Genomic DNA, 13979 nt, shown 5'->3' on the forward strand with positions numbered 1-13979 from the left:
GCGCGGTAAAAAAATAGAGAATTTGGAATAAATAGGGAAAAGCAACCACAACCAGCATTACCTTGATCAACTCCAGACTTTTTACTCTCAACTCGTTGTTCAACCGAATGTCCACTCTGATCACTGCCTGATGTGCTGGGAATAGCCGAGCCTGCAACAACAGAAATATGGTTGTCCTACTGTAGAAGCATTATGAAGTCAATCTCAATTTTAAAGTAATGCATTTTTGACAAACTCAAATTGAATTGATTAATATACTTGGTATTGGAATATCAGGTCTTCTGATTGATCAACAGTGGTTAGGGGTTGTGTAAACTTATTTACACTTCCATCTCAATGAGAATAAAGCCTGACAGAAGAACATAGTCCAAATCTCTTTGTTATAATTGTACCATTTCTTCTATTACCTTCGCTTTTTGCCAACTCCTCTCTCTCTCTAGCTGATGATGGACTGCCATTGTTGCTACTTTCCACTGCACTTGTTTCAGAAGAACTTTTGTCCAATATTTGAGAAGGATCTGTATCAAGGAGGCTTGAATTATATTTAATTAAGTCACAGATCACAAAATACTTGAATAAAGAAACATAGGGTAAAAAAAGTATTGCTTTTCAAGCAACTAAGTACCCCGAAACAAAAACTAGTTAACAATTACGACATGAACTCTGGACCGACATGGACAACTTGTTCGTCCTTGTTTGGAGTGAAGGTATGAAAACACCTAATATAAATCATCTCATCTGTTGTCCTAACGTTGGCTCCACCGGCAATTAAAAACTAATCCGAGTTTTGTCAGTTCATGAGATGTTGGTGTTTCATTTTTAAGAGACAAACTGACAGAATGTCAGAATATCATAATTACTCCATGGTGAGGAAAGCCTAACACGTGGAGGTGGAGATTGAGTCATGATTGTGACCAATTCTGTGCCTAATATTTAGGGGGAAACCCCAACTTTAAATTGTGCTCATATCTTCCGTTACCTTTACTTTCCGCTACCACCGGTCTCTGCCTTCCAGGTGATAGGCTACCACCTTTGCCTCTCTTCACCCAGCTTGGTTTGTAAGAATTTTTTGCTGAGATTTGGGAAGGATCTGTAACAAGTAAAGATGGGTAATATTAACGTGAAGAAAAACTGGGGTTAAGAAACAATGGGAAGACAGAGTATCGCTTTCTAGCAGTCGAGTATCTGAAACAAATGCTAGTTAAAAACTCCTATACGTCAGGTGAACTCATAACTGGATAAGGATCCATGGTTTGACATAAACTTGAATCACCTTTTTAATTTTTTTCACCCCCGAGATAAATCCAACAATGTTTTAATGCTATAATCTTTCCAACCCTACTGCAGTTCTCTCTAGGCTTGTGTCACTATCAGATGAATCCAATTTTTCTAATAATTTTTTTCGCTCGCCAGAAGTCGCTGTTTTATTTTTAATAGACAAGATGAAAAACATATAAGTTTTCATACAACAGGATCAGAATCCCACATCCATACCAGTGAGAATAAAGCCTGAAAGAAGAACATAGTCCAGGTCCCTTTATTTTTATATTACCATTTCTCTTATTACCTTTACTTTTTGCCACCTCCTGTCTCTTTCTAGCTGGTACTGGACTGCCACCCTTGCTGCTTTCTACTGTACTTGGTCCAAAAGTACTTTTTTCTAAGATTTGAGAAGGATCTGTAACAAGAATATTTACATGTTGGATTATCATATTACTGCTGACATGACATCAAGGGAAATGAACAAAGGAAAAGTAGCAGTATTGCTTTACATATATTAGCACTTGGCGAGAGCAATGTAACACATGATATTGCCATTGTACGGTGGTTAGCAAAAACACAGGACACTGGATAATATTATGTGACTAATCAAGTAAAACTGAGGTGAATGATTGAACGTAGGCTAGAAGAAATATTGCTTTCCAAGCAGAATAGCATCTGAAACAAATACTATTTAACATTCCCCATACCCGACATGGACTCATTACCGGACGAGAAGCCAAGGTCGACATTATGACTGTACTGCCGTAGGTACTCAACTGAGAAAAATTTGAAAATTACCAATCGTGTGATGAATTATCTGTAAGACGCGCGATGTCAAAACTAGATGTTGCGTGATGGTTGAAAAAGAGCATTTGTAATGAAGAAATGTGTAGAAAAAAATATTTAGTAAGAAATACACTTAGATCAGGCAGGATTGGGGGAGATTAGACAGTTTGGGCTGAATTTTTCAACATTTTTTCGAATCTCTTCTTCGAACAAGGACAAATAGTTTTATGAGATATTACCATGCTCTTGGAGAACTAGAATTTCCCCCATCAAAATTATTACGTCATAGATGAAAGGATCATTTGAACCGATATCCTTAACATGCATTTCTAACATAGTTTGATACAAAACTCAAATCATCAAGTCATTTCTCCAAATCCACAAGCAGCATTACCTTGATCATCTCCAGTCTCCTTACTCTCAGCTCCCTGTTCAACCGAACGTCCACTCTGACCACTGCCTGATGTGTCGGGAATATCTGAGCCTGCAATAACAGAAATATCACAATTTTAATCAAGCTTTTTCTTTTTCGTTGGGTTTCCCATATTAATCCATCTGCAGTTGATTGACGCATCAAACAAAATGATGTTACATTACAATGACAAAGTCGTCTGTAACTCGGCAACAGGCTCTTTCTGCTCAAAATACTGGAAAAGATCTCAGCGGCATATGCTTTTCAAGAAAAAAAACTCCAATAATCCTATTATATTGTGCCAGGTTAGATGGCACCAAGAGTTCAAGTTATAATCAAGTTCATTTTTCCAGCCAGTAATGAAGTTACAAAATTAGGGGAAATAAAATTCAAACACAATTTTAAGTGAAGACGCCGAGAGCTATTTTTTCTTGTACCTGCTGCGGAACTATATGTTGCGTCATGGTTGAAAATTTGTAGGGCGTGGCAAACTAATAGAGAATTTGGAATAAGCTTAGAGAAAATATATAAGTACCACAAACTATTTGCTGTAATATGAAATACACTTAGATAAGGGTGGATTGTTGGAAATTAGACAGTTTGATAGCAAGATTAATCTTTTAGGAGATTTCAAACCTCCTCTCTGAACAAGGGGTTAGACAAACTTATATCCTTAACATGCATTACTAACATTGTTTGATACAAAACTCAAGTCGTTTGATACAAGTAATTTTTGAACAAATCCACAACCAGCATTACCTTGATCAACTCCGGATTCTTTATTCTCAGCTCCCTGTTCAACCGAACGTCCACTCTGATCACTGCCTGATGTGCTGGGAATATTCGAGCCTGCAACAACAGAAATATGGCTGTCATACTATGAAAGCATTAGGAGACTATTGCTCTTTTATATTTCAAAATTTTCTGTGAGTTCTAGGGAATTTGGAACCATTTGAAAAATAAATATTCAAGTTATAGCTCAACAAAAGGCCGTTTTGTGCAAAGTTAGGCAATGTAACGGCATTTAATAAATTAACTAATGAATTATCGAATCTATTACACAGCAAGAGAAATATGGCTGTCATACTATAAGAGCATTATCAGGTCAATCTCAATTTTAAAATGATAAATTTTTTGACAAACTCAATCCGAGTATGATAAAAATACTCGATATTGGGAAGATCAGGTTTTCTGATATTCGTACTGGAGAGAGAAATGTGAGCAACAGTGGGTAGGGGTTATGTAAACATATGTATGTATACATGAATATGGTACATTTAACTGGTTCCCATAGAATTTTTCTTTCATCGAAATATATATTTCTTTCAAGTTTTCAAACTATGCCAACTTTCACCCAAATCATTTCAGAATAACTATATAGTTGCAGTATTTAGGATACATGTGCTAAGGAGGTGAATGTTGCACAAATGGAAAACTTGTTGACAAAAAAACAAAACTAAACTGAATATTGCTCACATCACCTGACCTATAAAAATAGTAATATATAAATCAAACAATAATTGTTAAAACAAGTTTATGTCAAAGTAAGTCGAGGTGAAGATTCATACCCAATGGACGCTCGATCCAAGGAAAAACGGATAACGACTCCGAGCACCATTTTGTGTGTAACCATGGGAATGGAAGCGAAAGTCTGTAGTAGCTGTATACAGATATTGCCTGACTTGTGGTTAACAGAATAGAATTCTCATATTTATCCCGCGAGGGAAAGCCGATAAGTCGGCATAATCATATTTTATAAAAAAGTTTTGTTTGTCGCAGTTGGGAATAAGAGAGTATGGATACAAGTGGAAGTATAGTGGTAAGATGCGTTGGTGCCGGAGACGTCTTGAAGTGGTAAAAGACATGACCTAGAGAGTGGACATTTGTGAATGAAAACATTCGACATAATAAACGAAGATGGCAATTTTTTGCATGCAATGCAATGAGGATCTAAAGTCCTGTTTTTATTTGAGAGATATGTCATTGCTTAATTTTTATAAAAAGTAATTTCTTGATAAAAATCTCTATCCACGTGAAAAAATTACCATCAATGCCTGGAAGTACATATGCGTGCAAAAAATTATTTTCGAAAATGAATGAATGTGGTTCCCACTTATAGCCTTCATTTAGGAGTATGTAGTCCTGCATATCTATAAGCCCTTTTCGTAGTTACAGTCTAGTTTATTTTTCAACCAGTAAAAAAGTAGTCGTACTCATGTAGTATGTAAACCAAGACTGCCGACACCGGAACGTAGTATGTGTAACAGGTTAGGGTTAGGCCACGAATTCAGATACAAACGCTACAGGTGTCACTTGGCTAGTCCCTGAACTCGTAATATACCTAAAATAAGGAAAATTTAAAAAAAATCATGGCCCAACCCTAACCAGATACACATGCTACTTTCCGGTGTTCACTATCTTGGTTCAAATACTAAGGAAGTGCCAAAGTAGTTACAAAATTAGGAGATATAAAACTAAAGACAGCTTAACTGGGAAAGCAAAAATGTGAGGCAGAGAATTTTTTTTATACCAGCATAACTAGATGATGACTAGATGAGACTAGATAAAAATATTGTAAGGCTTGTTAAACAAATATTGAAATCGGAATAAATAGATCAATGTTTGAAAAAAATATTAAGAGTGGAACAAACTATTTTATAGGAAATGTACTTAGATAAGGCCAGATTGTTGGATAACAAGTTTGATAACAGGCTGAATTTTTTCATCGTATTTACAAATCTCTTCCCCGAACAAAGAGTTAAATAAATAATTTTATGAAATATAACTATGCTTTAGAAAATACTGGAAATTTTCCGGCCAAGATTATTACATCATAGGAGACGTATGCAATTATTGGAACCCAATATCTTAAACTTGCGCCGCCAACAAAGTTTGATTCAACTCTTGAATCATCAAATCAGCTTCCACAACCAGCAATACCTGACAATGTCTGATATTGATACTTGTGGTTGAATGAGATGTATGAGATGAGAGAACTAATCAACAATTCCCATACCGGACTTGTACTCATGATTAACATGAACTACTTGTTCGTCCATGTTTGGAGTGAATGTATGAGAACAACTCATAAAGAATCATCTCATCTATTGTTCTTACGAGGCTTCATCGGCAATTAAAAACTACTTGAGGTTTAATCTGCTCATGAGATGTTGCTGTTTCATTTTTTAGAGACAAACTGACAGAATGCCAGATTATCGTAATTACTCCATGGTGAGAAAAGCCTAAGAGGTGGAGGTGGGGATAGGGTCATGATTGTGGCCAATTCTGTGCCTAATATTAAGGGGGAAACCCCAACTTTAAATTGTGCTCATATCTTTCGTTACCTTTACTTTTCGCTACCACCGGTCTCTGCCTTCCAGGTGATGGGCTACCACCTTTGCCTCTTTTCACCGAGCTTGGTTTGGAGGAACTTTTTGCTGAGATTTGGGAAGGATCTGTAACAAGTAAAGATGGGTAATAATAATGTGAAGAAAAACTGGGGTTAAGAAACAATGGGTAGACAAAGTATCACTTTCTAGCAGTCGAGTATCTGAAACAAATACTAGTTAATAACTCCTATACGTCAGATGAACTCATAACTGGATAGGATCCATGGTTTGACATTTTTTTCGCTCGCCAGAAGTCGCTGTTTTATTTTTAATAGACGAGATGAAGAACATATAAGTTTTCATACAACAGGATCAGAATCCCACATCCATACCAGTGAGAATAAAGCCTGAAAGAAGAACATAGTCCAGGTCCCTTTATTTTTATATTACCATTTCTCTTATTACCTTTACTTTTTGCCACCTCCTGTCTCTTTCTAGCTGGTACTGGACTGCCACCCTTGCTGCTTTCTACTGTACTTGGTCCAAAAGTACTTTTTTCTAAGATTTGAGAACAATCTGTAACAAGAATATTTACATGTTGGATTATCATATTACTGCTGACATGACATCAAGGGGAATGAACAAAGGAAAAGTAGCAGTATTGCTTTACATATATTAGCACTTGGCGAGAGCAATGTAACACATGATATTGCCATTGCACGGTGGTTCACAAAAACACGGGACACTGGATAATATTATGTGACTAATCAAGTAAAACTGAGGTGAATGAATGAATGTAGGCTAGAAAAAATATTGCTTTCCAAGCAGAATAGCATCTGAAACAAATACTAGTTAACATTCCCCATACCCGACATGGACTCATTACCGGACGAGAAGCCAAGGTCGACATTATGACTGAACTGCTATATTAGATACCTTTTTATCTCCCCTGAGAAAAACTTGGAAATTATCAATCGTGTGATGAATTATCTGTAAGATGCGCGATACCAAAACTAGATGTTGCGTGATGGTTAAAAACTAAACTAATAGAGCGTTTGTAATTGAGAAATGTGTAGAAAAAACTATTTAGTAAGAAATACACTTAGATCAGGCAGGATTAGGGGAGATTAGACAGTTTGGGCTGATTTTTTCAACATTTTTTCGAATCATTTCTTCGAACAAGGAGTTAGACAAATAGTTTTATGAAATATTACCATGCTCTTGGAGGACTAGAATTTTCCCCATCAAGATTATTACGTCATAGATGAAAGGATCATTTGAACCGGATATCCTTAACATGCATTGCTAACATAGTTTGATACAAAACTCAAATCATCAAGACATTTCTCCAAATCCACAACCAGCATTACCTTGATCAACTCCAGTCTCTTTACTCTCTGCTCTCTGTTCAACCGAACTGCCACTGTGACCACTGCCTGATGTGCCGGGAATATCCGAGCCTGCAAAAATGAAATAAGGCTGCCATACTATGAAAGCATTAGGAGACTATTGCTCTTATTTATTTCAAAACTTTCTGTGAGCTCTCGGGAATTTGGAACCTTTTGGAAAATAAATATTCAAGATATAGCTCAACATAAGGCCGTTTTGTGCAAAGTTAGGCAATGTAACGGCATTTAATAAATTAACTAATGAATTATCGAATCTATTACACAGCAACAGAAATATGGCTGCCATACTATAAGAGCATTATCAGGTCAATCTCAATTTGAAAATAATACATTTTTTGACAAACTCAAACCGAGTATGATAAGAATACTCGGTATTTGAGAGATCAGGTTTTCTGATATTCGTACTGGAGAGAGAAATGTGATCAACAGTGGGTAGGGGTTATGTAAACATATGTATGTATACATGAATATGGCACATTCAACTGGTTCCCATAGAATTTTTCTTTTTTTCGAAATATCAATGAAATTTCTCTCAAGTTTTAAACTATGCCAACTTTCACCAAAATCATTTCAGAATAACTATATAGTTGAAGTATTTAGGAAACATGTGCTAAGTAGGTGAATGTTGCACAAATGGAAAACTTTGTTGACAAAAAAACAAAACTAAACTGAATATTGCTCACATCACCTAACCTATAAAAATAGTAATATATAAATCAAACAAGAATTGTTAAAACAAGTTTATGCCAAAGTAAGTTGAGGTGAAGCTTCATACCCAATGGACGCCCGATCCAAGGATAACCGGATAACAACACAAGGGAGTGCCAAAGTAGTTACAAACTTAGGAGATATAAAACTAAAGACAGCTTTACTGGGAAAGCAAAAATGTGAGGCAGATAATTTTTTTACACCAGCATAACTAGATGATGACTAGATAAGACTAGATAAAAATATTGTAAGGCATGTTAAACAAATAGGGAATTAGGAATAAATAGATCAATGTTTGGAAAAAATATTAAGAGTGGAACAAACTATTTTATAGGGAATGTACTTAGATAAGGCCACATTGTTGGATAACAAGTTTGATAACAGACTGAATTTTTTCATCGTAATTTCAAATCTCTTCTCCGAATAAGGAGTTAGATCAGGCGCGCAGCCAGGATTTTCAAAAAGGGGGGCGGGGGTTCATAATCATAAATTCCCATTGCGGTCTGTAACAGTCTTCGCATTACGCGATCGTTAAAGGGACGTCTTTTCAGCTTATAATGATTATTCTTGTCGCGTGAAATATTCAATCTCTGACAACTACAAAATTCTAAAATGTCTTTATATATTAGTTTAATTGTGTCCAACGTAACTCGCGGTTGCTTCTTCTTACATCAAAATTAAAACATTAGTTCTCTGAAATGCCACGGCGATCGGTGGACATAAAAATATGAGATAAACGGTGTATTTAACTTTAATACGTATTTTTGGAATCTTGCCAACTCGTTATCGCCGTTAGAAAAATCTCAATAACTGATATAAAATCCCGAAAAGTACAATTTTATTTCGTACAATGAAAATGCATATGAAGTATATCGTTAAATCAAAAATACATATTCATCGCCGCGATTACGCCACTTGTTAAAAGAGCCGACGTTTACAACGAAAAATGATTTTTCTGTTGTGCAAAGTAATCAATTCGTAACCGATAAGGGCATATTTAAAATGTCTTACTTTATTAATTTAATTGTCTTCAATTTAACCAGCGTTTGCGTCGACAAAAAGAACAATTTTTCACAATTTACAATTTTAAAATACCTCGGCCATTTGCCGACATAAAAATAAAAATTTGTGGTAACTGCCCGTCGCCTATCATACATTGTTTTGATCCGTATTTTTTCTATTTTGCAAATTCGACAAATTTGAGATGTGCTTGTAACATTGACTCCGTTCAATCGCAATGCTGACACTCCGATTATTTTTAAAGATAAAACCTCCTGAAAAACCCGTAAATCTGCTGTAAATTCTCATGGAGTAAAATTTATTTCAATACAAAAAAAATTGATGGATATACTTCGGATTAATTATCTTATATATCATCACAAACCGAGAAAAAATCGCGTTTTCAACCTTGTTTAATGATAACACGAAAATTTTCTACGACAATTTTAAAGTAATGGATAAAAGGCAAATCCCACCCACAATTAACCGTGTTTCGATTTTAGTGACGGTATGTTCCTAAACGACGACCAAACATAATGTGCGCCGTAGGCACACGAAATTTTGCGATTTTGCGACTAGAAAAGCGTTTTTAGACTGTCGCGGGACTCAACAAAACTTATATTGTTTACGTTATTATTTTCAGTATTTTATAATGCCGCTTTTCAATCAAATTTAGATCGCGGTTTTACTCCTTCTTTTGTCTTTAGAACCTCGCCACTGATGAACGTAACTCACGAATACACAATTCTGTGCAAAGTACAAAAATAAATAATTATCATGTTTATCGTGGCACAAATTTATGATTTAGAAAGAATAAAAACCGACGTTAGGGCGTTTACGGCCTAAATAACACGCTGATGAAAACATGGGCAATTTTAGCAGAAGGCAATTGCACGCCTTTTCAGTTTCCACATTTCCGTGCGGGTACAAAAATGAAATTATTATCGTTGTTCCCGCGGCACAAATTTGTGATTTAAAGAGAATAAACACCAATGTAAAGGGCGTTCACGGCATAAATAACATGCCGCGTTGATGAAAACGAACGGCGATTTTAGCAGAAGGCAATTGCACGTGTTATCGGCAACTTTTTCACTTTTCAGACAATTCAGGAGGGGGGCGGGGGTTCGATCCCAAAACCCCGCTGGCTGCGCCACTGGGCTGCATCACTGATAATGGCTGGAGCTGGAGCCAACTTTAAATTTTGCTCATATCTTTCATTACCTCTACTTTTCGCTCCATCTGGTCCCTGCCTTGCAGGTGATGGACTACCACCTTTGCTTCTTTCCACTGCGCTTGCTTTGGAGGAACTTTTTCTTGAGATTGGAGAAGGATCTGTAACAAGTAAAGATGGATAATATTTACGAGACTGATCAAGCAAATTCACATATCGTTTATTCCAACTTCTCACTAAAACCATGTATCGCCTCAGTAAAACCGAATTGGCTTATGTCATATTTCCAGGTTTTGAGAAAAGCAAACTTCAGTAATTTTCAGAAATTGCATTTGTATGGGAAATAGGTCGATAAATAAAACATTCTTAACAAGGCCCAAGACATACCGTAACCTACAATGCCAAATATTCAGAGAATCAGGAGACATGGTATTTCAAATTATTTGAGTCAGTGCTGTTGGGTCTAGGAATTCCAAAATGCAAGTACTTTGACATTACTAAGCCTATGGACCTTTTCCCGACCTTTGATCCCCGAAAAATTCTTCCTATACTTTAACACTGCAAAATTTTCTGGGCTATTTTAATGGTGCTTTTGCGAGTTAGCGCCTGAGAAATGGGGTATGTGTTTCAAACCATTTTTATGATTCATAGCATACGACAATCTGTTTTTTAAAAGAACCGGTAAAGAATTTTAGCCTAGTCTATCACAGCTATTTCTACACTAATTTTTATTACTGCAATTAAATTAAAACTCCTAGGAAGACAGGATGACCATTGAATTATCTGATTTACATTTAAGTTTCCGAAACACAACTGAAAACTAACGAAAAGAGTTCAAAAATGCGAAAACGAGGTAATGTTTACGACCACGCTTGAAAATCTGTCTGAGTGAGAAAAGTGTCTGAGCGGATGCGAAAAGGGAGCATTGTTACGTCACTTTTTGCATCTTGCTGACTGGCCAATGCAACGAAGGAAACAAGGAAGCCGATGCTAATGCTTACCGGGAAAAAAGGTATATAATACGTGCAAAAACAAAAGAGGAATTATCATGACATCGACTCAAGGGTGTTTACAGCCTAAAAAACCACTTTTGGTAAACAATCAGCAAAATGCGATATTGGGCCGCATCACTGATAATGGCTATAGAGCCCGGTGCCGGAGCCAACTTTACATTTTGCTCATATCTTTCATTACCTCTACTTTTCGCTCCATCTGTTCCCTGTCTTGCAGGTGATGGACTACCATCTTTGCTGCTTTCCACTGCGCTTGCTTTGGAAGAACTTTTTTCTGAGATTTGAGAAGGATCTGAAACAGGTAAAGATGGATAATATTTACAAGACTTTTCCTGAGATTGTGGAAGGATCTGAAACAAGTAAAGATGGATAATATTTACGAGACTGATCAAGCAAATTCACATATCGTTTATTCCAACTTCTCACTAAAACCATGTTTCGCCTCAGTAAAACCGAATTGGCTTATGTCATACTTCCAGGTTTTGAGATAATCAATCCTCAGTAATTTTCAGAAATTGCATCTGTCTGGGAAATAGGTCGATAAATGAAACATTCTTAACAAGGCCCAAGACATACCGTAACCTACAATGCCAAAGACTCAGAGAATCAGGAGACATGGTATTTCAAATTATTTGAGTCAGTGCTGTTGGGTTTAGGAATTCCAAAATGCAAGTACTTTGACATTACTAAGCCTATGGACCTTTTCCCGACCTTCGATCCCCGAAAAATTCTTCCTATACTTTAACACTGCAAAATTTTCTGGGCTATTTTAATGGTGCTTTTGCGAGTTAGCGCCTGAGAAATGGTGTTTCAAACCATTTTAATGATTCATAGCATACAACAATCTGTTTTTTAAAAGTACCGGTAAAGAATTTTATCCTAGTCTATCACAGCTATTTCTACACTAATTTTTATTACTGCAATTGAATTTAAACTCCTAGGAAGACAGGATGACCATTGAATTATCTGATTTACATTTAAGTTTCCGAAACACAACTGAAAATTAACGAATAGAGTTCAAAAATGCAAAAACGAGGTAATGTTTACGACCACGCTTGAAAATCTGTCTAAGTGAGAAAAGTGTCTGAGCGGATGCAAAAAGGGAGCATTGTTACGTCACTTTTTGCATCTTGCTGACTGGCCAATGCCACGAAGTAAACAAGGAAGCCGCTGCTAATGCTTACCGGGAAATAAGGTATATAATACGTGCAAAAACAAAAGAGGAATTATCATGACATCGACTCAAAGGTGTTTACAGCCTAAATAACCACACTTAGCGAACAATCAGCAAAATGCGTTATTGGGCTGCATCACTGATAATGGCTATAGAGCCCGGAGCCGGAGCCAAATTTACATTTTGCTCATATCTTTCATTACCTCTACTTTTCGCTCCATCTTGTCCCTGCCTTGCAGGTGATGGACTACCACCTTTGCTTCTTTCTACTGCGCTTTCTTTAGAAGAAATTTTTCCTGAGATTGGAGAAGGATCTGTAACAAGTAAAGATGGATAATATTTACAAGACTGATCAAGCAAATTCACATATCGTTTATTTCAACTTCATACTAAAACCATGTATCGCCTCAGTAAAACCAAATTTAATGGGCTGTAAAGGTAGCAGAGATCTCTTAACAGCAAAAATGATTTCACATTGCCAATATTCCTATTCTAATTTGAACTTCGGGACATTATGGATGAGATAAAAGTAAAGAATTGGTTGGAAATACTGCAGATTCCGATACATCTCTGACAGAACTGCTTGCCATATTCGCACGCACCTTGATCAACTCCTAGTTCCTTCGTCGTCAAACTCTCTCCTGCTGTTCTAGAGGTCAATGATGCAGAGAATGATTTGCTGGGATCTGTGATATAAAGGTTGGAAATTTTAACAACAGATAGATACCGTTACATATAACATAGGATATGATTTGTCATATTTATCCCAGGGAGAGAAAAGCTGATAAGGTGGCTCAAAGACAAACAAATCTATCCCAGATATGCCATCACGAATCCAACTCCACATGAAACTACAAGTAAAAGCCACAACTTGGAATTACAAACTGAGAAATACCAGGAATTTTGTAAAGTGCTTTACAGTTGAAAAGTACCGGTAACCATTCCGGAATAACCGGAGTTAACTTAATTTATATACTATAATTTATATATATAATCAATTATAAACGTTGCAGTTGTCACTTACGCATAAGAACAAATGATGTTTATCATGATACTCACCCATTTCGAGCAAACTTGTTCAGTTCCTTAAATGTTTTGAAAAATATTAGCAAGATCGTGAGATATTTAAGATAAACTGCAAAAATGGAGAAAATTTTGTGAATGTTCTACCTGACCATAAAAGTTCGTCTCAAGGAATGACGAATAGGTTATAAAACGCTGGTGCTCCCGAAGTATGCGAACCAAGATGGCGGACATCGGAACGTAACATGGGTAACAGGTTAGGGTTACGCGATAATTTTTTTCCAATTGTCCTTATTTTAGTCCTATTATCAGTTCGAAGACTAGCCAAGAGCCTCCCGTAGTATTTATACCTAAAATTATGGCCTAACCCTAACCTAGTACACATATTACATTCCGATGTCCGCCATCTTGGTTCGCATACTCCGGGAGCCCCAAAACGCTAATTCATTCCATTCTCTCTAAACAAGGTAGCCACTGAGATTTCCTAAGTTGCAAGGACAACATTAATTAGGTTAATGCTTCAACCGCAAGCCATTTGGAAGAAAATTTTTTTTTCATCAAACGGAATCGTTAACTGTTAGACCATCGTGCCGACCAAACCAATATAATTTAATATTTTAAAAAAAATAATGACATCTGGTATAGGTCATAAATTTAGTCGCAATATGTGTCACACCTAACAAAACTATGCT

At 36.4% G+C, this 13979-nt stretch overlaps 1 protein-coding gene across 3 annotated transcripts in view; it reads right to left on the reverse strand.

The window, feature by feature from the left end:
- The window catches only part of LOC120337379 (uncharacterized), a 62311-nt gene extending 48863 nt beyond the window's left edge, over window positions 1-13448 (reverse strand). For all 3 annotated transcript variants that reach the window (XM_078117006.1, XM_078117007.1, XM_078117005.1), the window contains exons 1-14: window positions 13324-13448; window positions 12867-12950; window positions 12468-12578; window positions 11272-11382; window positions 10128-10238; window positions 7161-7250; window positions 6256-6366; window positions 5806-5916; window positions 3221-3310; window positions 2444-2533; window positions 1568-1678; window positions 980-1090; window positions 408-518; window positions 62-151 (exon numbers count right to left, since the gene is read on the reverse strand). In XM_078117006.1, coding sequence (XP_077973132.1) covers window positions 62-151; window positions 408-518; window positions 980-1090; window positions 1568-1678; window positions 2444-2533; window positions 3221-3310; window positions 5806-5916; window positions 6256-6366; window positions 7161-7250; window positions 10128-10238; window positions 11272-11382; window positions 12468-12578; window positions 12867-12950; window positions 13324-13327 — 1336 coding nt within the window. In that variant the 5' untranslated portion in view covers window positions 13328-13448. The remainder of the gene's footprint in view (window positions 1-61; window positions 152-407; window positions 519-979; window positions 1091-1567; window positions 1679-2443; window positions 2534-3220; window positions 3311-5805; window positions 5917-6255; window positions 6367-7160; window positions 7251-10127; window positions 10239-11271; window positions 11383-12467; window positions 12579-12866; window positions 12951-13323) is intronic.
- Between the last annotated feature and the right edge of the window lie 531 nt (window positions 13449-13979).

Source organism: Styela clava, chromosome 10 (assembly GCF_964204865.1).
Source record: "Styela clava chromosome 10, kaStyClav1.hap1.2, whole genome shotgun sequence".
Lineage (NCBI taxonomy): Eukaryota > Metazoa > Chordata > Ascidiacea > Stolidobranchia > Styelidae > Styela > Styela clava.